The sequence below is a fragment of the Cannabis sativa genome, unplaced genomic scaffold (assembly GCF_029168945.1).
Source record: "Cannabis sativa cultivar Pink pepper isolate KNU-18-1 unplaced genomic scaffold, ASM2916894v1 Contig5, whole genome shotgun sequence".
NCBI classification, from domain to species: Eukaryota; Viridiplantae; Streptophyta; class Magnoliopsida; order Rosales; family Cannabaceae; genus Cannabis; species Cannabis sativa.
Window position 1 is genome coordinate 360,324 of NW_026870041.1, and position 24,198 is coordinate 384,521.

At 29.3% G+C, this 24,198-nt stretch overlaps 2 protein-coding genes across 2 annotated transcripts; both read left to right on the forward strand.

The window, feature by feature from the left end:
• Nucleotides 1-1,553: 1,553 nt before the first annotated feature.
• LOC133033369 (rust resistance kinase Lr10-like) lies at nucleotides 1,554-7,182 on the forward strand. Its single transcript, XM_061108089.1, has 3 exons — nucleotides 1,554-2,440; nucleotides 4,821-4,853; nucleotides 6,082-7,182. The coding sequence occupies exons 1-3, from the start codon at nucleotides 1,612-1,614 to the stop codon at nucleotides 7,176-7,178; spliced, it is 1,959 nt and encodes a 652-aa protein (XP_060964072.1). The 5' UTR covers nucleotides 1,554-1,611; the 3' UTR covers nucleotides 7,179-7,182.
• A 13,048-nt stretch (nucleotides 7,183-20,230) lies between these two features.
• Nucleotides 20,231-24,054, forward strand: LOC115712964 (probable leucine-rich repeat receptor-like protein kinase At1g68400). The gene is made up of 2 exons (XM_030641401.2): nucleotides 20,231-21,990; nucleotides 23,178-24,054. The coding sequence occupies exons 1-2, from the start codon at nucleotides 20,628-20,630 to the stop codon at nucleotides 23,837-23,839; spliced, it is 2,025 nt and encodes a 674-aa protein (XP_030497261.2). The 5' UTR covers nucleotides 20,231-20,627; the 3' UTR covers nucleotides 23,840-24,054.
• Nucleotides 24,055-24,198: the final 144 nt, after the last annotated feature.

Below are 24,198 nucleotides of genomic sequence, written 5' to 3' on the forward strand. Positions count from 1 at the left end.
TTGTTTCTGTCCTAATGGAACTCAATCCTCAACATGTGTTGTTCAACCTAAAGGAATAGAAGCTCAAGGTACTAACAAAACTACTAGTAAGTTTCATAATTTCATTTTAAAATTTGTGTTTTCTTTTTTCTAGCATTTGCTATTAGCACTCAAGGTTCCAAGTAGAAGTAGTGAGTATATTTAATATGTGTGATTTGTTATTAAATTTAATATAGGATATATTTTTTTATTTATTTATTAGTAATAAAGGAAATTATATTCTATATGATTTTTTAAGATTTATTTACAAAAATATGACATTTTTAGGTTTGGGCATTTTTTATGGCATATTTTAGTTTTTAAAGTATTTTATGGTATTTTTTATGTCATATATGTGTAAATTTAATTTTTAAAGTCCATATTTGATGTTTTGATAGATTATTTCAAAGAAAAAAAAATCTTAAAACTATTTCTTCTCCTCCATTCAAGTATCCTACATGTCTCATCCGTCAACAATCCACTTATCAACCTCCGTTCACCAGAGACACATGCGGCGACCGCGACCCACACATTCGGTGATCGATGGCTCAAACGTACCCTTAATATGAGATTTCCACCACCAAAACGTACCCTGAAACGTACACATTTGTAGGTACTGGTTAAATAAATTACCACATGGCAATTCTTGATTTGTCCAAATCATTAAATTTTTATTATTTAAAAAAAAAAAGTTCAAATATACCAATAAGAAAATGACGCGTGGATATAATGACTTTATATTTAACGGTTAGGTACCTACAGAGTTCTAGAAATATAACTTAAGTATTATTACTAAGGGTGTTCGCGGTGCGGGTGGTGCGGTTTTATTTTCATTTTTTCAAATCAATCTGCACATACGGTTTTTCTAATTTCCCAAACTATACCCGTACCGTGAAACTAAAAACTCACAGAAACCGCACTGCAAAAAATAGTGCGATGTGGTGCAGTTTCTGCGGTTTCTACGGTTTGGACTATCACTAAATAATTAAACTATCACAAATACAACAAACCATGAGCAAAACTTGTCAAAATACCATAAAGCTTGGAAATAAATATGAAAAAAATTAAGTGTCAACAATACAATAAGCTAAAGTGGGCTTTGGTTGGACATTCACATATTGGACCTAAATAAATATAAAAATTAGTGTATTTATAATGTGCGGTGCGGTGTGGTTTGAACCGCATATTTATAATTCAAAACCGCAAGCGCACCGCACCGTGCGGTTAGGAATAATTCAAACTGCGACTGCACCGCAAAAAATTTCAAACTGTATTTTTTTTTTTGCGGTACGGGCGGTTTAATGAACACCCCTAATTATTACCGCCAAAAATTTAACTTAGGTATATATTTGCAACTAAGAATTAAACTTAAGTATTTATCTCACAAATTACTCTACTCTTTTTCTCTTTTTATCAAGTCTTTGTGATTACATATCCAAGTCAATGCACAAGAAAAGAAAATTCAACTTCTCTTGTTTGTCCACTTGTACGTACACCAATAATGTATTATTAATAATAAGCTTTAACTGTGCATATATACTCCACACTCCATACTCCATACAACCACACACCCTCCAAGAAAAAAAAAATATCATGAGTAAGCTGATGATGAAATTAATGTTGCTCTTCATTTGGGTGGCTACCCTTTTGTGTTGTTCACTAGCACAAAACCAAGCCATAGATAATTCAAGATACAAAGCTTGTGCACCAAAATCTTGTGGTACAGGTCCCAACATAAGCTACCCTTTTTACATTGAAGGTGCAGGAAAAGACTATTGTGGACGCCAAGGCTTCCGAATCGCTTGTCAAAACAACAAACCGATTTTCCAAACCGATAGAGGTCCTTACATCGTAAACCACATCTTCTACAAAAACAATTCCCTAAAGATAGTCGATTTGGATGTAGTTGACACTGATTGTGTTGCTCCCAACCACTATTTCCAATTTAATAGAGGTCTAAATTTCACATTTAGCTCGAACCACGGGAACGTTCAATTCTTCTACCGATGCACAACCAACTCGTTCTTACCAAGTTTGGAGAAATCTTTGGTTCCTTGTGCCTCGAATTCAACTCATTCAACTCTAGTTGCTTTGGTGCCAAACGACGACACTTTGAGGACTACTAATAATGGTTCGGAGCAATATTGTGAGAAACAAGTTGCTGTGCCGGTTGATCTGAGTGGAAATAATTATAATAATCAAAGTATTAAAACGGTTAATTATATTCGACTTTTGAAAGATGGATTTACTTTGTTGTGGTACGAGGCAAATTCTAATTTATGCGAAGAGTGTGAGAATAGTGGTGGGCGATGTGGGACTCAGAATAGTGGTCTTGTTTGTTTCTGTCCTAATGGAACTCAATCCTCAACATGTGTTGTTCAACCTAAAGGAATAGAAGCTCAAGATGCTAACAAAACTACTAGTAAGTTCCACAATCTCATTTCAAATTTTGTGTTTTTTTTAATCAATATAGTAATATAGGACCTATTTTTTTTTATTAATTATTAGTTATAAAGGAAATTACACTCGTATGGTTTTTTGAAGACTTTGTTACGATGTGTAGATAGATTATTTTTTTTAAAAAAAAAAATATATCTTAAAACTATTTCTTCTCCTCCATTCAAGTACTCTTCTTGCCTCACCCCAACCGTCCACCTACTGAACTCTGTTCACCAGCGACACATTTGGCGACCAACGACCCACACATCTAGCGATCAATGGCTCAAACGTACCCTAGATAAGAGATCTCCACCACCAAAACCCCAAAAGAACGAACGAATTTCGCTGCAGTTGGAGATCTAGAAACCAATTTCTTAAATTGGAAAATCGGTTTCATAATAAACACATCTTATATGAGTTTTGGTATTCGTAACTAATTTCTTCTTTAAGAAACTAATTTTGCTTTTTTAATTCATTGCCTTAATAAAATTCTTTTTAATTGATTTTTTCATCAATAAACTAGTATCTTCATTATGAAAATAGTTTTCATTATATAGAAGTTAAATTTATATACAAATTTTTAAGTTTTTTATGGTATTCTTTCTTATTTATAGTGATTTATTCCATATTTTTAAATTTTTTGTAAAAAAAAAAATCATATTTGGTGTAATTAAATTTACATATTATATATGTATATATATTCATTTTTTTTTTTTAAATAACCCTTCGTTATATGATATGATTATTCAATATTTTATTAAGTGTAGAGTAAAATTTTAAAAATAGGTATTTTATTTTAAATATAAAATAAAATTTAATTAAGTTTTAAATAGTTTTTTTAGCATGTTCCAACCAATCAATTTTTATTTTTATTTTTGAAAAATATATATATTTATATTAATAGAAAAGTCTCTTGGACTGAGGGACCATAGACAACAATCTCAATCGTCCACCTTAATGACGATCCACTAATAATTATTTTTAAGATTTATTAGAGTCAGTTAGTCTTAGTACTATTACAAAATATCATTCCACTAATATTATAATTATGTATTATTATGTATCATATATTTTAATCTAATAATTATTATAAAAAAAAAAATCATTAATTATTTCTCATGGGTTACTTGGTAGTGTTGTGCCAAAATAATTTCCACAAGTGTATCTTTCTCAGTCATATTTCTACTTCTTTTTCTCATAAGACTTTTCAAGAGTAATTAAGCTACTGAAAATGAAAAGTCAAAGAAAGACCACGTGACTTTTCTGTACATATTCACCACACGACTCAATCAACCAACTGTTCAAGAAAATAAATGAATAAAAATAAATATAAAATATGATGAAGAAAATTTACAACCACAATCAATAAATAAATAGTTTGAAGGTTTTATGTATAGATTTTTTAAAAAATTAGCACCCGTTAAAATAGATACATTGATACACTTTTATTTGTTTTAGCACTCGAAATAATTTTTAAGTCTAATTTTTTCTTATGGTCGTGTACGTTATAGCTATTTAAGACATCCTGTAAAATTTTAAGAAATTTAGAAAAGTTTAACACGCTGAAAATTACGTTCAAACAGTGTATGCGTGACTATTTTATTTTATACGCGTGTAAAATAAACTGTTTGAACATTGTTTTCTATATTATAACTTATTCGGAATTTCTCAAAATTTTATAGGTTATCTTAAATAGCTATAACGTAAATGAATATGAAAAAAATTAGACTAAAAAATTTTCTGGATGCTGAAACAAATCAAGAGTGTATCAGTACATCTCTTTTAAAGGAGTGCATTGTAGAATCACCCAGATTTTTTTAGTGTGGCAAAAGTCTGGAATATTATTCTTTTTTATTTGCTCAACACTGAAATATTATACTTGAGTCCATAAGTAATTTTTCTCTTTATAACTGTAAAACTCACCCCTCACAAAGAATAGTTATTTTTAGTCACAAAATACTTATAATTACAACAAAAAATTACTTGTGAGTAAAACATAATATTTAAATACAAGTTGTCACTAATTTAGTTTTAGTCACAACAAGTATTGTGACTAAAAACACATTTAGTCGCAACAAATTGTAATTTTTGTAACTAATACCTTTAGTCACAAAATTTTTAGTCACAATATATAAAATGATGATTTATAATTAGTCACAATTGTTTTATTTTTAGTCACAAATTTTATTATAACTAAAAATAAATTTTGTTTTATAGTGCCTTCTAATTCTAATTACATTGATTCTAGAAATCTATAGTGATCTAATCAAAACAAAATATTAATGACAATACACTCTTTGTATTATGTTTACACAAATTGATAGTGTACTTACAATTAAATATATTTTATGGATCTTTTGCAGGAAGACACAACTTGGTCATTAAAGCATCAATTGGTAAGTAAAAAAGTTCTAATACTCTTATAATTAATCAAATTTTTAAATGCAAAATTATACTTTAACTTTCTATTTTAATTTCTGCGTCTGAAAATATATGTAAAATATTTTTTTATAACTTTTTTATAGTAATATTTATTATAGTTACAATATTAAATTTGTAATTTTTTATAAAAAAGAAATCGAATAGTTTATAGTATGAACAACAAAATTACTATTTCAGTTCACCATACATATTCAAAAAACTATAAATATACTTTCAACACTATAAACTATTTGGGATTTTTTTAAAATTATAGTGTAATTATAATGAACACTCTGTTGTGGAAAAAAAAAAAATACCCCGACACAGGGGCGGAGCCACAGCCAAAGGAAGAGTGGCCATGGCCCCCCCAACAATTTTATATCCCTTTTAATATATATATATTATATGTGAATATTTATAAATAAAAATACATATATAAATAAAAATAACTAATTAATATATATAATATATATAAAAAAAAAAAGTGTATAGACAACTAATAATATATATAGTATAAATTAAGTGTTTAATTTATTAAAAGTAAAATTGAAAGTTTTTTAGAAGTGAATTGACATAAAATTAAATTTATATGAGTAGAAGGTAAATAAAATAAGATAATTGCTTATTAATTATTATTTTTTTCATTTACTATTTCTACTACTTATTATTGTTATATTTTTTTTTACACATTTGACTCAAAATCATACACTAATTGATAATTTTCATCATTATGTAGAAGTTGAGATTTATGATCTCCTCTAGTTAAGTATTAAATTTTATTAAATATATTTTGTTCATATATACATTTTGTTTTATAAAATATGTACGCTTTAATTAAAAGTATATTAGTATTTTTAATTTGAATAATATAAAGTACTTTTTGTTTTATTTTGATATTTTTTATAGACAATTTTTGACATACAAAAGAATTTGGTTTTAAATTTAATATTGAAAATAAATATATGATAAAAATTTTATTTTATACTAAATTTTAAAATTTGGCCCCCCTTGCATTGAAGTCCTGGCTCCGCCCCTGCCCCGACATATGTTTTTGAGGTAAAAATTGAGAAAAAAGTTGTAATTAGCACACCTTTTTTAAAAATATTTTTTAGTACATATATTTCTTTTTTTGTAAAGATTTCTTGGTCAATTTTAATTAGTAATTACTATTAAATTGGTTGTTTTTCCTTCTATTGGTTTCAGCTGCAGGAGTTAGTTTTGGAATGATTCTAATTATAACACTGATTTTTTTCATCATGAAGAAAAAGTCTATTCTCTTTTGGAAAAAGAGCCAAACTCATCAAAACGTGGAAGCCTTTCTAAGTAACTATGGACCACTTCAAGTTAAGAGATATAGCTATTTAGAGGTGAAGAAAATAACAAACTCATTCACTGAAAAATTAGGCCAAGGAGGATTTGGTGATGTGTACAAAGGAAAATTAGACAACGGTTGTGATGTGGCTGTGAAAATTTTGAATGATTTAAGAGATGTTGATGGTGAAGATTTCATCAATGAAGTTGCAACAATTAGTAGAACATCCCATATAAATGTTGTCACATTATTGGGATTTTTTTTCGAAGGTTCGAAAAGAGGTCTAATCTACGAGTTCATGCCTAATGGATCTCTCGAAAAATTCATATTCAATGTGACCCCTATTGACTCGACCAAGAGCCAATTAGGATGGGATATGCTTTACCAAATCTCACTCGGGATTGCTCGAGGCTTAGAATACTTACACAGAGGTTGCAACACGAGAATTTTGCATTTCGATATCAAACCTCACAACATTCTTTTGGACCACAATTTCGTGCCCAAAATCACTGATTTCGGCCTAGCCAAAATTTGTACAAGGACTGAGAGTCTCATTAGCTCTATAATGGGCCCGAGAGGGACGGCAGGGTACATTGCTCCTGAAATTTTTAGTAGATGTTTCGGCGGAGTTTCACACAAATCTGATGTGTATAGTTATGGAATGATGATTTTGGATATGATTGGTGGGAAATATAATGAGGATATTCAAAGTGAAAATAATAGTGAGATATATTTTCCACATTGGATTTATAAACGTCTTGAGGTGAATCATCATGATGAATTGGGATTGGAAGAAATAATTGATGATGAAAAAGACATAGTAAAAGTGAAGAAACTTATAACTGTGAGTTTGTGGTGTATACAAATAGCTCCTTCAGATAGGCCTTCAATGAGTGAAGTTATTGAAATGTTGGAAGTTATGAGTTTCAACTCTTTGCAATTACCACCTAAGCCTTTCTTGTCTTCTCCTAATTCAAAGATGTTTTAAAAGTTGTTCTAGTGTTATAAATATTCAATATTATTGTGATCTAAATAATTTTCTAATTCAAATGGAATATGAGAGAGGAATGGATATTATAAAATCATATATAAGTAAGTATGGTTGTGTCATTTTCAATAGAGTCTTGTACTTAGTATAGGCACTAGAAGCAACATTAGTAGTATTAAGATCCTATCATTCAATATAGGGTGTGAAAATTTTGATAATGAAATTATAAATTTGTCAATTAAGGAAGATGGGGACTATTCTTCATCTTATTGGACTCTTCATCACTTGCCTTAGTAACCATGAGAATGTTAACACTCTCAAAATGTGCTTTACTTCTTGGGTGAAGAATGGTGATCGTTGGACTAAGAGCATCACCAAGGAGGCTTCATATTTGGTGATGCTGTGGAATTGGCCCTCCAACATAGCTGCAAACATTACAATAAATTATCGTGTGTGCTACAGTGCACGGCATATATGCGGTGCACTGTTTACACGGAATACTTTTTTACTTTTTTTTTATATATATAATTAATTTTGTATATGTTTATATTATTAATTGTATTTATTAAATTACAATGTGTTTTTTTTAAAAAAAATTGGTACACTGATGTACTTCTACCTATTTCGAAATTTTAGACTTTTTTTTTTATAGTAGGGTACATTATACTTATTTAAGACATCCTGCAAAATTTTGAAAATATTCAGATAAATTTAACACACTGAAAATAAAGTTCAAACTATCGGGTAACTCTTTTATTTAGAGAGTTTATTGTAAAAGCACCTTTTAATTTATTGTGTGTAAATTTAAATATGAATACTATAAATTATTTTTATGGTAATAAAAATAAATTTTCAATGCACATCTTTAAAAGTGGTATACTGATATACTCCTACTTGTTTCGGCAATCGAGAGACAAAAACAATTCAATAATATGAAAGATTATTTTCTGATCTACCGAGATAATCATAATATGGATTATAATCTTGTGGGGCATGATTAAGTTTTACCAATTTTACAGTATTATTATCTTTTAACAATTGTACTGATTTTATTAAATTAATGTAATATTAAATTTTTTACTATTATTAAAATTTTAATATAATAATATGGAATATTTTTTTAGTGTAATTTTTGGTGTTATATTTGGAGTACAAATAAGTTTTGACACTAAATTTGGTAATAGTGTGACACCAAATTTAGTGTACTCCTTGGAGATGCTCTAAGGCTTTGAAACAAAAGGGGTTTATCTTCTCAAGAGATTTATAGCATGTTTATTATACAATATTTAGAATCAAAATAAATTCATAGAGAAATATAACGGAATAAATAAAAAATAATCGAATCAATATTTGTAATATGTCGTTAACTAAAATTGTTTGGAAAATGAATGATAATAGTATATATGGTAATTATTGTGTAAGACATATTTTAAAAGATAAAATAATCATTATAAATTTAATATTAAAAAATAAAATAAAAATAAATATAAACCATTACCCTTAATGATATTCTTTAAAAAAATTGGTAAAGAAAATTCTCTTTTTCTTTTCACTTATTTAATCAAGTTCACATTTTTTAATTTAATAAATTGAATATGCAAATATAAGGGTGGGTATACACCATTATAGATTGGGTATGATCGAGATGAGAAACTTTTTTTTTTTTTTTGATTTAAGCGTTTATATATTACAATCATGTTTTACCTGGAACTCGAACCCAGGACCTCCAAGAGACACACACCTACCTATGACCACTTAAGCTAGCCTCAAGTGGTTGATCGAGATGAGAAACTGATATTGATAGACCACAATCATAATCATAATCATAATCATACACTAGTACTTCAAAAAAGTTGTAATCATATTTGTTACTTAGAAACTTTTGTTTATGTAGAGAGTTTGGTTTCAGTGTATCCCATTCCCATAATAACTCCCTATGTTTTTTCTCATCATTTAAACTTTACAATTTCATTTGATCAATTCCTTCTTGGTAAACATGGGAGAGTTGGCTTTGCATTTTGTTATAAGAAATAGGATTTGTGAGGATGACATACACATATATGCTTATACCTTAGTCTCTTGTAATAATGTCAGGTCTTTCAGTCACTGCTTTGAGTTGTATACAGTACGAGAATTCTTATGGTTGTTTGGTTGAAAGCTGCCAAAATTGAAAGGCTCAACTTTCAAAAAATTAATTTCTTTCCCACATCGACTAGGATCAACAAACTTTCATCTAATTTACTTTATAAAAATCTAATATTTAATTTATTGAATTTTTGTGTTATTTTCTTAGATTTGAAATTGATAAAAGTTAAAAGATGGAGAAACAAGCCTAAATACTCATGGCCCAATTATAAAGTGATAAGCCCACTCTTACGTCCAAATCTCAATCAAGCTTCAAAGTAACAATCCAAATTTCTCAGCCAACTGCTTCTTCAACTCCAGCATTCTCTTGTGCACGGACCCACTACATGATGCATATAACACCATTTTGAGCTTTTTGTGCCATTTGAGAAACTTTTTTTTTTTTTTTGATTTAAGCGTTTATATATTACAATCATGTTTTACATGGGACTCGAACCCAGGACCTCCAAGACACACACACACCTACCTATGGTCACTTGAGCTAGCCTCAAGTGGTTGATCGAGATGAGAAACTAATATTGATAGACCACATCATAATCATAATCATACACTAGTACTTCAGAAAAGTTGTAATCATATTTGTTACTTAGAAACTTTTGTTTATGTAGAGAGTTTGATTTCAGTGTATTTCATTCCCATAATAACTCCCTATGTTTTTTCTCATCATTTAAACTTTACAATTTCATTTGATCAATTTCTTCTTGGTAAACATGGGAGAGTTGGCTTTGCATTTTGCTATAAGAAATAGGATTTGTGAGGATGACATACACATATATGCTTATACCTTAGTCTCTTGTAATAATGTCAAGTCTTTCAGTCACTGCTTTGAGTTGTATACAGTACGAGAATTCTTATGGTTGTTTGGTTAAAAGCTGCCAAAATTGAAAGGCTCAACTTTCGAAAGATTAATTTCTTTCCCACATCGACTAGGATCAACAAACTTTCATCTAATTTACTTTATAAAAATCTAATATTTAGATTTAAACTGTTATATACTGATAAAGGCTCAAATTGATACATTTTTTAAGTTTTTATTTGTACACATATAATTAATATAAATTAAATATTTTATACATTTTAAGTTTTTATTTGTACACATATAATTAATATAAATTAAATATTTCATAGTCTTAATAATAAATTTATTTTAGTTAGAAATATTTAATTTATTGAATTTTTGTGTTATTTTCTTAGATTTGAAATTTATAAAAGTTAAAAGATGGAGAAACAAGCCTAAATACTCATGGCCCAATTATAAAGTGATAAGCTCACTCTTACGTCCAAATCTCAATCAAGCTTCAAAGTAACAATCCAAATTTTTCAGTCAACTGCTTCTTCAACTCCAGCATTCTCTTGCGCACGTACCCACTACGTGATGCATATAACACCATTTTGAGCTTTTTGTGCCATTTGAGAAACTTTTTTTCTTATTTAAGCGTTTATATATTACAATTATGTTTTACCTGGAACTCGAAACCCAGGACCTCCAAGACACACACACCTACCTATGGCCACTTGAGCTAGCCTCAAGTGGTTGATCGAGATGAGAAACTGATATTGATAGACCACAATCATAATCATAATCATACACTAGTACTTCAAAAAAGTTGTAATCATATTTGTTACTTAGAAACTTTTGTTTATGTAGAGAGTTTGGTTTCAGTGTATCCCATTCCCATAATAACTCCCTATGTTTTTTCTCATCATTTAAACTTTACAATTTCATTTGATCAATTTCTTCTTGGTAAACATGGGAGAGTTGGCTTTGCATTTTGTTATAAGAAATAGGATTTGTGAGGATGACATACACATATATGCTTATACCTTAGTCTCTTGTAATAATGTCAAGTCTTTCAGTCACTGCTTTGAGTTGTATACAGTACGAGAATTCTTATGGTTGTTTGGTTAAAAGCTGCCAAAATTGAAAGGCTCAACTTTCGAAAGATTAATTTCTTTCCCACATCGACTAGGATCAACAAACTTTCATCTAATTTACTTTATAAAAATCTAATATTTAATTTATTGAATTTTTGTGTTATTTTCTTAGATTTGAAATTGATAAAAGTTAAAAGATGGAGAAACAAGCCTAAATACTCATGGCCCAATTATAAAGTGATAAGCCCACTCTTACGTCCAAATCTCAATCAAGCTTCAAAGTAACAATCCAAATTTCTCACCCAACTGCTTCTTCAACTCCAGCATTCTCTTGTGCACGGACCCACTACGTGATGCATATAACACCATTTTGAGCTTTTTGTGCCATTTGAGAAACTTTTTTTTTTTTTTGATTTAAGCGTTTATATATTACAATCATGTTTTACATGGGACTCGAACCCAGGACCTCCAAGACACACACACCTACCTATGGCCACTTGAGCTAGCCTCAAGTGGTTGATCGAGATGAGAAACTGATATTGATAGACCACAATCATAATCATAATCATACACTAGTACTTCAGAAAAGTTGTAATCATATTTGTTAATAGTATCTTATGTAAGTTAATAGTATCTTTTATATAAGTTCAGTCATGCTTTTCTGATGTAAGTTAGGCTATTAATATTTTGGTATATTTATTATATTGTATGTCGTTTACTGCATTCTGTCAACTGTGGTATTTTGTCGATTTATGATATATAATATGATATGCTTTCAAGTTAGATGTGAGATTCAATTTGTGCAAGATTAATTAATTTGCGCTTTTATTATAAACATCTTCCAGTTGTAATTAATGGTGTAGAATTGCAACTGTGTTTTGAATTAATATCAGTATTAGAATTGGATTTGCATAACTACATTTCTACCTTACCAAACTCTTTATCTGATCACTCACATTCACTTACCATTTTATTATTTTTAATTCATTTATATTTTTACCATATTCTATTTATACTAATCTTTAGTGGTAATTTACCTCTTTGTGGAGCCCGTTTACTACCGTAATCTCAGTATAACTAATTGGGCGACATCATATATTTTTATGTTGAAAATATTTTATTTGAATTTAATTTTATTTTTATTTGAAGTGAAAGAGATCATTTGTAGCATAAAAGAAAAAGAAATTGAAAAGAAGTAAAAGTATGGCCCAAAACAATAAAAATATGGCATTTTTACAAGAAAAACAAATCAAAGAAAAAGTCCAAAGAAAATCATCACGTTGGCCCCAAGTTCTCTCTCACATTCTACCACATGTCACGTACGCCTTCGGCAAGGAGAGCCCTACACATTTGGAAAAATGTTAAAAGGTACCAATAGTGCGTGTCAATAGCGATTGGTGCAATTAATTATAAAATATAATAATTTTTAAGCACTATTAATAACCAATCGCAAGGTAACACATTTAAAAAGTGCTAAAGATTACTAATGTTAGTGTACAATAGCAATGCTCTACATGTTTATGTTTTTATATACTTGCATCAACCCCTTATCTCCTACTCTCCTATAGGTGCAAGTGAATTGCACTCTTCACTCTTCAACCAAGTGTCTGCTGCACACTCCTCTCTACCAAGTGGTTTCTTATGACATAACAAATTAACTAACAAACACCTTTCAACACTGGCGATTACTCACTTGCAACTATCAATAAAAATATGACACGTATCAACTCTAAATTTAACTATTTGTTCAATGATTTATGCTTTTTGAATAAGGAAAAGGGATTTATTTTCTCAAAAGATTTATGGAGTATGATCTAGATGAGGAACATCATGATCATAATCATATACTAGTACTTAAGGAATATTGTAATCATGTTCATTTCTTTTAAACTTTTGATTATGTATGTAGAGAGTTTAGTTTCAGTGTATCCCATTCCCATATTAACTCCCCAAGCTTGTTCTCATCATTTAGGCTATGTTTAGTCGGAATGAGAGAGTAGAAAGGAGGATGAAGAGTTTAGAAAAAATAAGGAGTAGGAACTATAGAGAAGATTATTGTTCGATAAAATAAATATTAAACTTACAATATTATTTAGTCTAATACAAATATATATTATTTTTTAAATTGGTATATTAAATATTTTATATATATCTTTTGTCTTTCTCTTAAATTTTTTCATATTTAAAGGGATTGATATTTTTATGTTTAGAGAGAGATCCCCTTCTTCTCTTCCTCTCTCCCTCTCCATCCCTCCTCTCTCCTCTACCAAATGTTTAACTTTACAATTTGATTTTGTCAATTTATTCTTACATATATACTATACCTTTGTTTCTTGCACACATACATACACACATATCTTATTTGTTTTGATCACACTTCCAATATATAAGCATCACATCATCATCATCATAAATGTTTGCCCATAGTATCCAAGAGCTAGGAAAGTTGCTTATATGAAGAAGATTATGTTTGAGAAATGATATGATTGGTTATAAAGGTAGTAGCTAGTCCTTTGATGATTTCAACAAGATTGTTCATTCTTGGTAAACATGGGAGAGTTGGCTTTGCATTTTGTTATCAAAAATAGGATTTGTGAGGATAACAAATGCATATATGCTCATATTTTAGAGCACTCAAAACAATTTTATTTTTTTTTTTTAAAATAAAGTAGCTTTAAAAAAAAAATTAAAAAAAAAACGTACTAAAAATAAGCTACAGCAAATATTCTAAAATTTTTATTCATTTTAATTAAAGTTTATTTAAAATATTATTCATTTATAAAATATTATTCATTACTCTAAACATATTTTATTAATTATTTTAGATTTTAATAATTATTTTTGTACGGGGATATGTGTATATATTAATATTACATATTTAAAATAAATAAAATATAAAAACATTAAAAAAAATATATATATAGGATTTGAATGATGTATTTTAAAGAAATTGATGCATAGTGTAATATAAAAATGTGTTGTAAAATAAAAAATAAATAAAAAAAAGCAAGATTTTGACGATATATTTTAAATGATAAAATAAAAGAGTTGTTGAAAGTGTTCTTAGCCTCTATAACAATGTCAAATTCTTATAATTATTTTGCTAAGAGGGTCAAAATTGAAAGGCTCAAATCAAAGCACTTTGGAAAAGTTCATTTCTTTCTTTAGCAAGGCCGACGTTGAGTTATATTTGATTTAGAAAAACAATTTATTTTTATTTTTTTATAAAAAAAAATAAAAATAAATGACATTTTTAAAAAATTGTTATAAAAATTGTTGAATTATATTTTTCGCACAATGTTTGAAGATCTAATTTGCAGTGTAACCCACCAAAATTATTTTGAAGTAGGAATTGGAATTAGAAGTAAGTAGTCAAAATTTATTTGTATTATATTTGTTCTAATTTAATGATATATATTAATATTAATTAATATTTGCTTTGGAAAGCGTTTAGGAATATATCGTATAACTCAAACCATAAAGTTGTCTACTAACTGCATCTACATTTCTAATCTTTTTCCTTTTATGTGTTAATCAAATATTTAGAGATTTGCACGAAGTTATTAGGGCTCATCATAATGTCATATAATAATGTATTTAATCATCAAAAAAATATATATTATTATTAATTTTAGTGTCAAGGCCGGTCCTGAAATATAGTGAGTCATTAAAAATAGAATTTGATCTTTATTTAAAAAAGGTTAATTAGTAATTTTTCCCCCCGAAGTTTGACATGTATTAAATCATGCCCTTGAACTTTTTTTGCTGTTAAAAATTCCCCTTGAACTATTAAGATTATTAAATTTAAGGACTTGAATTATTAAGATTGTTAAATTTAAGGACTTTTATCAAATTTTAGTTAAAAAAATTCTAACATGGATGAAAGTTTAGGGGGCATGATTTAATACATATAAAAGTTTGAGGGGCATAATTTGGTAGATATCAAAGTCTAGGGAGCATGATTTAGTACTTGAAACAGTAAAATTGAATGAAATTAGACAAAAGTCCTTAAATTTAACAATCTTAATAGTTCAGGGGGGAATTTTAACGGCCAAAAAAGTTCAGGGAGCATGATTTAATATATGTCAAAGTTCAGGGAGAAAAATTACTAATTAGCCTTAAAAAAAATGGGGTATTTTTTAACATTTATAAAAAAATATATATGTAGTTCTAAAAGAAAACAAAATATTTTTGGGCTCCTAAGCTAGATGGGTTTTAGGCACAGACTTAACACTTATAGAAACTATCGCGCAAAAAGAAAATTGTTGTATAGAAACAAGATATTTAAAAATTAACCATACATAAAATTATATAATTATTGATAGGGGTTTTTCTACATAAATTTTTTATTACAATAGAAACAAAAGTGATGTGGTGGATTATTCAAAAATAGAAGTTGATTTGCTATTAATGAACTATAAAATGGTTTCACAAAATTCAATCAATTGATCAGTTTCAAATTTTACATTTAAAAAACTATTATAACTTAAACCAATTTTAGTAGCTTTTAAGAGCAAAACATATATTCAGTATCTTTTAAGTTGATAAGTATGTAACTAAATTGTATTTGATTTCTAAAATTCTTTTAAGTTGTAATTTATTTAAGATTTCTAAATAGTTTAATTTTATTTCACGATGTAACAGATAACATTATTTATATGAACCACGAAATCTAAAATCTTTTGTTATCTATAAAAGCACTCACATTTTATGACCTAAAAATATAACTCAAAATGTGAAAATATAAGAGCATGTTTGGTATTGTTTTCTGTTTTTTGTTTTAAAAAATTGTTTTTAGAAATGAGAACAAAAAATAGTTTTTGAAGTTTTTAAAACACAAGTCACGTTTGGTTAGTGATTTTTAAAAACAATATTGAGCAAAAGTGAATTGGTTTTTAAAACAAAAAATAACATTTTGTTGTTTTCAAAATTTTTGTTTTTTGTAACTTTGTTTTCTGAAAACTGTTTTTAAAAAATAAGGTTAAACAAGCCAAATTGTTTCAAAAAACAATTTTCTGTTTTTAAAAACAAAAAACAGTTTTTTAATTATGATGTCAAACATGCACTAAGGAAATGTTGTTAAAAAAGAATTTCATCAAGTGAGCTAACATAACATAAAATTTTACCTCATAAATAATGCTTCTCTACATTTTCATAAAAATAATGCACAAAAGGATTATGAGTTCAAATTTTAGGTTAGGAAACAATACAAAATAAATATCTAAAACATTTTTGAATTTGTAAAAAGAACCCAATTGAGGTAGATAGAAAGGTAATGGCTGTCCAAAGAATATTTTTTTTAAAAAAAAAACAAATAAATCAATAAATAATTGTATAGTTGAAGAATAAGAATTAAGTAGTGTTAAACAATGAAGCAAAGGCAAAAGTTGTCAGCAACAAAGAAATGACTTGATTTTATAATATCACTTTATAAAGCAAAAGCAAAAGCAAGTGAGTGAAAAATGGGACAAATTTCGATTTTGAGACCAACCCTTTTATTTATTCCTTGCCCTAAAACTCAGCAAGTCCATAAATATTTAAAAGGTAAATACTATTTTGAATTTGTAGTTATAAAAATTATAAATAGATCATTTATTGTGTTAAATAATAAATTAGACGAAATAATTAAAATTATTTTAAATTAAGTTTTTGTCAAAAAAAAAAATAATAATAACTTAATTTATAGTTGTTATGATTTAACTATATACATTTTTGTATCTGTTCATGCTAGAATATATTTTTAAGTTATATTTAAAAAAAATTATTAAAAATTAAACTCAAGTTACTATTTTATACTTATTTTTTTTAAAAAAAAATACAAAGTTCAATTTATTATTTTACAAAACATTTAGTAACTTTTATAAAACACATTATTCTATTCTATTGACCCAAAAACAACAATTAAACTTTCTTTTATTTTCAAATAATGATGATTTATTTTTTAGCTCCAATTTTTATTTTTCATTTATTGATTCATAATTCATTATCCTATCCGTTATAACCAAACTTCTCTAGCTCTAGCAGTTAATGATTATATTTATTATGTATATTTTAATGCAAAATTGATGAGAGATAACATAAATAATAAAATATATTAATGATGGAAGAATCTGACTCACTGAGTCGCATTATTATATTTATATAAATAATGTATTGTTAAAATATCACAATTATCATTTTACTCGTATTTAAGTTTTTAAATTTAAATTTTTAATGTTGAAATTTTTTAAATTATTAAACTATTAATAAATTTAAGGTGTTATTTATTTTTCATAGTTAATTGTCAATTTAAATTATTTATGTACATACTTTTGTACATGTAACACGTTTATATTAATACACCTAATATTATTATTTAAAAACTTACTGATAATCTTAAATAACTACAATATACTTAATCATTATATATAACTAAAAAATTCTCATAAATATCGAAAATGTATCAAAATGACCATTTTAAATTTATACTTTAGATTTAGAGTATTGCAATGGGGTACTAAGATACTTAGAACCTCTATGACATGTTGTCTTAACATTGGTTAGCAGTCTTTTATAATCTTTATTAAATTAAAATAAGTGAAATTCGATATTAAATTATACTAATAATTACACCTCATAGTAGTACTAGGCAACATTAGTGACTTTTAGAGCATCTCCAATGAAGTAATAAAAAAGTGGCGTATTGCTCTATTTTAACATACTTAATTAAGAAAAATAATACTCTAGTGATGTTCTAAAAAAATGTGTCAATTTTGACATATTATATAAATTGTGTCAAATTTAATCCACAATAAATTTACTCTTTTTATTTACTATAATGTCACTAATTATAATAATTTATTGATTTTTATATATTTTATTTTTTTTATTTATTATATTACTATTATTTAAGCAATCAAAAAAATAAAATACAATATTTGTATATTTTTAATAAAATATTAAATGATAATCAATAATAATAATATTTTCTTACATCTCTACATTAGAGGATAATTATAAATAGGGGGCTAAATATAACAATATCATTTTTGTGTCAAATTTAATACAAATTTTACTTCTTCGATGATTGGAGATAGTCTTAACATTTATCTAAAAATGAGCATTACTATTGGGTGTTATAGTGCTCAACACCTTCCATAGGTGATGCCCTATGATTGATTAACGATATTTCTTAAAAACTATTTTCATAAGTTATATGAAATTTGATATTTAATTATATACTACCAAAATAATACTACATATCAATCTAATTCTCTAATTTTTTGTTTGGGAACAAGTATAAACGTAATTTCTCTCAAAAAAAAAAAATTGACCGTTTGAAACGAAAATAGAGGATTATCTTCACTCAACAAGACAACAACAGCTTTTAATATACATTGGAAAAACACGTGTGAAGTTGTCCACGCGTGTGAGGATAATTTGGTACTTTATGATAATATAAAAGTACGGAAAAAAGATTGTCTGATAAATATTAATTAAAATTAAATGATGATAATATTTATTATTTATGCAAAAAGCACCAAAGAGCTGCTCTTTGCCATGATTGCTGGAGCGTTCCACCCACTTCACACGTGTCATGTCCTTTCACTTTTACTTTTACTTTAATTCATCCTCTGCTCCCAGGTACATACTTAATTCCATACACCCTACCTTTATATCTCCTATCCAAATTTATAATTCTTGTGGTATTGGTACCCACCATTAGTTTGTATGCTTTAGAACTTGGGTTTAAGGTCAATAGAAGGAGCTAGGAGTTAGAGAGGAGGGGGGAAGAAGTTGCTCGCATGAATTGTTGTTACAGTTACGGTATGTAGTACTCAGCTTGCAATTGGCAAAGTGGTTTGGTACCTAAACAAGGAAGGTGGCATCAGACCAGGACAGGTTGGGCCAGCAAGAGGCAACTGACACTTGTCCCCAAGAGGAGGGCCCGACCACTAGTCCCGTCGCCACCGAGCCCTGTTTGAGGCTACAAATTCGGCCTGTACAAAAAGCGTAACGATCTGGGCACTATCTCGGAAGAGACTTGGTGAAATAAACATGTATATAAAGATGCGGACTACATGCACCTGGACAGAAAGACCCTATGAAGCTTTAATGCTCCCTAGAATTGGTTTTGGGCTTTTCGTGCACAACTTACCTTCAACAAAAAGAAAAAGTCTTGTTTATTCCATGCTTCATTAAAATGAAGAAATCAACCCATAAAAAAATACTTTTTGACTGAATGAGAATAAATGAAGAAATAATAAGTTCTCATGTCCAATTTGGAACTTTGATTTTTTTTTTTTTTATACTTTATAATTCGTACAAAATTAAACCATGCCCAATACTAACTAAATCGTTCATTTACATGTGTTGAAAAGGCAAAGAAAGAAGAATGTATCAACAGATGAAATTACTCATTTTTTAAAAATCCCCTCGTCACATACTAGTGACTTGGAAAGCTTAGGGACGCCTCTCGTCCCTCTTCACCATTTGACAAATATACTACACAACTACTCACATGAATAATGTGGGATAAATAAAATACACAATTTTTTTTTTTTGTAATAAAATGGTACCTTATCTAATTGTTATAAAGGGTTATTTGTAAATCATTGTGAAAAGTGATTTAAAAATTATGATTTTTTTGTGATTGTGAAAAGTAATTTAAAAACTACGATCAAAATTCTTAATGGAGTCATCTTTAGATGGGAGATTGAGAACTACTCTACTCAAGTTATAGGATTTCTAATATGCATTCGTATTGTAATTTTTCTAATATTAATAAATTTAGTAATTTGTTGTTTATAATGTGGTTAAATAGGTTTATACTTTCGATTTGCTTGAATTCAGTGTATCGCCAAGCATTTAATGTTAAAAAAAAAGATTATTTGTAAAATTTGGTAACAAAAAATGAAGTTAAATATTTTGTTACATGAATATTATTTCAACATTAGAAAATATTAGATAATTATTATAATTTATAAAATCGTGATTATTTATTTATTTATTTATTTTTTTTTTTGAGTAATTTATGATTAATCTAAATTTATTTTGTAAAATGGATAAATTGAAATTTTAATGAAATATTTTAAGAATAGAATAGAGAAACTGATTTGACTAAACAGCCAAATTAAGAAGTGTGATTTTGTTTCCTAAACTAGAGAAATGTGTTGACCATAAGTGACGAGAAGGGTACGACTGTCTTTTCCATCTTGATCACTTCACCGTTGCATGCTCTTGTCTTTTCATCCTTACGATGAATCACGTCGTTTGCCAGTGAGTAAAATATACATACTTTTATTCCAATAATACCCTTCTCATGCTTGTATAATTACAATATTACCCCTTTCTCCTTCCTTTTTCTTTACTAAAAACCAGACCATTTTTCCACTACACAATATTACACTGACTCAACTCTCTCTCTCTTTCCTCAGTTGCAGAGCAACAATGGCGGAAAGAACCCTTTACTTCCTGTTCTTAGTTTGTTCCTTGATCTCACTTCTTCATGGCACTTATTCGAACTCAGATTTAGAAGCTTTAATGGCGTTCAAAGCGAGCTCAGACGTATCGAACAATCTCTCCGATTGGAACTCTACCTCCATCGACCCATGTAGCTTCTCCGGCGTCTCTTGCATAAACCACCGAGTTTCCAGACTCGTCCTAGAGAACCTCGATCTCCGTAACTCGTTCGAGTCACTCACCGCATTGACTCAGCTCCGAGTCATGAGCCTCAAACGAAACCGTCTCTCTGGTCCGATTCCCGATCTCTCAAACTTCACAGCTCTCAAACTCCTTTTCCTCTCCCACAACGACTTCTCCGGCCACTTTCCGGCCTCTGCAACTTCTCTCGCTCGACTCTACCGTCTTGATCTCTCCCACAACAACTTATCCGGCGAGATACCAACCACAATCAACCGTTTGACTCATCTGTTGACTCTTCGCTTAGAAGAGAATCGATTCTCCGGTTCCATCTCCAGCTTAGTCCTTCCAAATCTCCAAGACTTAAACATCACCGGAAACAGTTTCGCCGGCGAAATCCCCAAATCATTCTCAACTTTCCCCAAATCCGCTTTTACTCAAAACCCTAACCTCTGTGGATCTCCAATGGAGAATTGCAAGAAAGCCTTAACTAATCCGACCAAACCAGGCTCAACCGGAGCCACCGCATCGTCAGTAATACCTTCCGGTAATCAAACGGTGGTTTCATCATCGCCGAGTTCTCTCCCGATTATTAACTCAAATCCCAATAACTCGGCAAACACTCACCCAAACAAAACAGCTAAAATAACCCCACTAGCATTAATCGCCATAATACTCGGCGATATTTTAGTACTAATCGTCATATCACTATTCCTCTACTGTTACTTTTGGCGTAATTACTCGGCTAAAATGAGACAAGGAACAACAACAAAGGGTTCTAACCAAAAACTAATAGACAGCGAAAAAATCGTCTACTCTTCAAGCCCATACCCGGCCCAACCCGGGTTCGAAAGGGGTCAAATGGTGTTCTTCGAAGGTGTCAAGCGATTCGAGCTCGAAGATTTGCTTAGAGCCTCGGCGGAAATGTTGGGAAAAGGCGGTTTCGGGACGGCTTACAAGGCGGTTCTCGACGATGGCAATGTGGTGGCTGTGAAGAGACTTAAGGATGCTCAAATTGGTGGGAAGAGAGAGTTTGAACAACACATGGAAGTTCTTGGGAGACTTAGGCATTCCAATGTGGTTTGTTTGAGGGCTTATTATTTTGCTAGTGAAGAGAAGTTGTTGGTGTATGATTACATGCCTAATGGGAGCTTGTTTTGGTTGTTACACGGTAAGTTTTTGTTGTTCAAACTCACTTATTATTATAATTATTTGGTTTTGTACTTTAATATTTGCTTTGTGTTTGTTTGGTTGATTGTTGTTTTGTGTGTTTTTTTCATGATGAATTTTGGTAGTTTTTCTAAGTTTCTAAGAAAAGTTCACTATCATAGTATCACTTGATAATTACTTACTTACATATCCAAACTAATAATCCAATGTTGATGGGGTAGTTGAATAAGGATATAGGTCCCCCCACGGTAGTGGTTTGATTTTTCTTTAATAATAATGGAAAAATTTATATTATATACTACCTCTTATCTTTTTATGAAGCTATAAGAGAAAATAGTAACTTTATTTTTACACTCTAAAATATTTATAATTTTCTAAAAATTTATTAGTATTTTTTAATTACAATTTATACTACTTTAAATGAAAAATAATTAACTAAACAATTAAATACATACCAAAATTACAGCTTAATAATAACAAGCCGTTCTATACAGAAAAGATTTGTCTTTGTATTGTGTTAGGCTGTTAGCCTGTAAAGGGACGTGTTTTGTCATGATGTCTATGTTGTGGGGTCTTGTTTTTTTTATTTTTTTTGGAGTGGGGTCTTGTTTTTAAGTCCTTTAGTTAAGTAGCTTTAGTTATTTTTTTTCTTGGGAAGAAAACTGAAATATTTCATTAAAGACACAGTACAAAAAAGAGCTCAAATATTAAACAATTAGATCCATAGGAACACCCCAAGAACCATTTAAAACATTAAATTAATCTTTGTCCAATTATCAAAACTCTAATATTATTTAACTACTTAGACTATTGCAATATAAATTCTGCAAATTACTTGATTTTTGAATTATTATTAGTACTTTTATCAATATTTGCTTGTCATTAAAAGCAAAGAGTTTTATTATCATAAGACAACAATGACACAAAGCTGCTTGGACTCTGCAAAAAGCTTAGTTACAATTTGGGAATTGAGAAAATTATTATAATACCAAAATCCAGACTGTCTCACTGTTTCCATTATTATTATTGCTTCTTTATCTTTAACATAATTAAATCTCTCTTTTTATTCTCTTCTTTTTGTTCTTTTCCTGCTCTACACTCTTATCCATACATATAGACCTTGGACCATGGGCTTTGTCCTTAATGGGCCTTGACATATCTAACTCGGCCCATTTATGATTTATCCAGGTAACAGAGGCCCAGGAAGAACTCCATTAGACTGGACCACAAGGCTAAAAATCGCCGCCGGAGCAGCAAGAGGATTAGCTTTCATCCACAGTTCCTGCAAATCTCTCCGGCTCATCCACGGCAATATCAAATCAACAAACATCTTAATAGACAAATCGGGTAATGCCCAAGTCTCAGATTTCGGATTGTCCCTATTCGGAGCCCCCCAACCTTCCAAATCCAACGGTTACCGTGCGCCGGAATCAAACGACGGTCGAAAACTCACGCAGAAATCCGACGTGTTCTCTTTTGGGGTTCTTTTATTAGAGCTTCTGACCGGTAAGTGTCCTTCGGCGGTGGATGGAGGTGGACCCGGGTGCGGGTACGGTGGGGTTGTGGATCTTCCGAGATGGGTTCAATCGGTGGTGAGAGAGGAGTGGACGGCGGAGGTTTTTGATTTGGAGCTAATGAGGTATAAAGATATTGAAGAAGAGATGGTGGGGTTGTTACAAGTGGCGATGACGTGTACAACGTCTAATCCTGATCAACGGCCCAGGATGAGCCAAGTGGTTAAGATGATTGATGAGATTCGTGGTGCTGAGGTGTCACCGAGTCATGATGTTGTTGACTCGGTTTCTGAGTCGCCTTCTGTGTCTGAAGGCACGTGTGGAGCGAGTCAGTGAACGAGTCGAGTAGGAAATAGGGAAAAAAAGAAAGACACCATTTTGTGTAAATCACGGTTTTTTTTTTTAATTAGTTATTTTATTTATTTTTAGTCTTTGTTTACATTTTTATTTGTAGTTTGTTTTATAACCTCAAAAGTCAAGTCAAGCCTAATTAAATCAATCGACTAAGGAATTATTATATATATACCTACAAATTTGGCTGTTTTGCATGTGATCATAGTTGTTGAGAAGGAGCAATTTATATATAATTGGCATATTTTATTACCACAAACGTTTTGAGTTTAAAGTATAATTAATTTAAACCAAAGATTTTCTTGTATATATTATTGGCATATTTTATTACCACTCACTTTGAT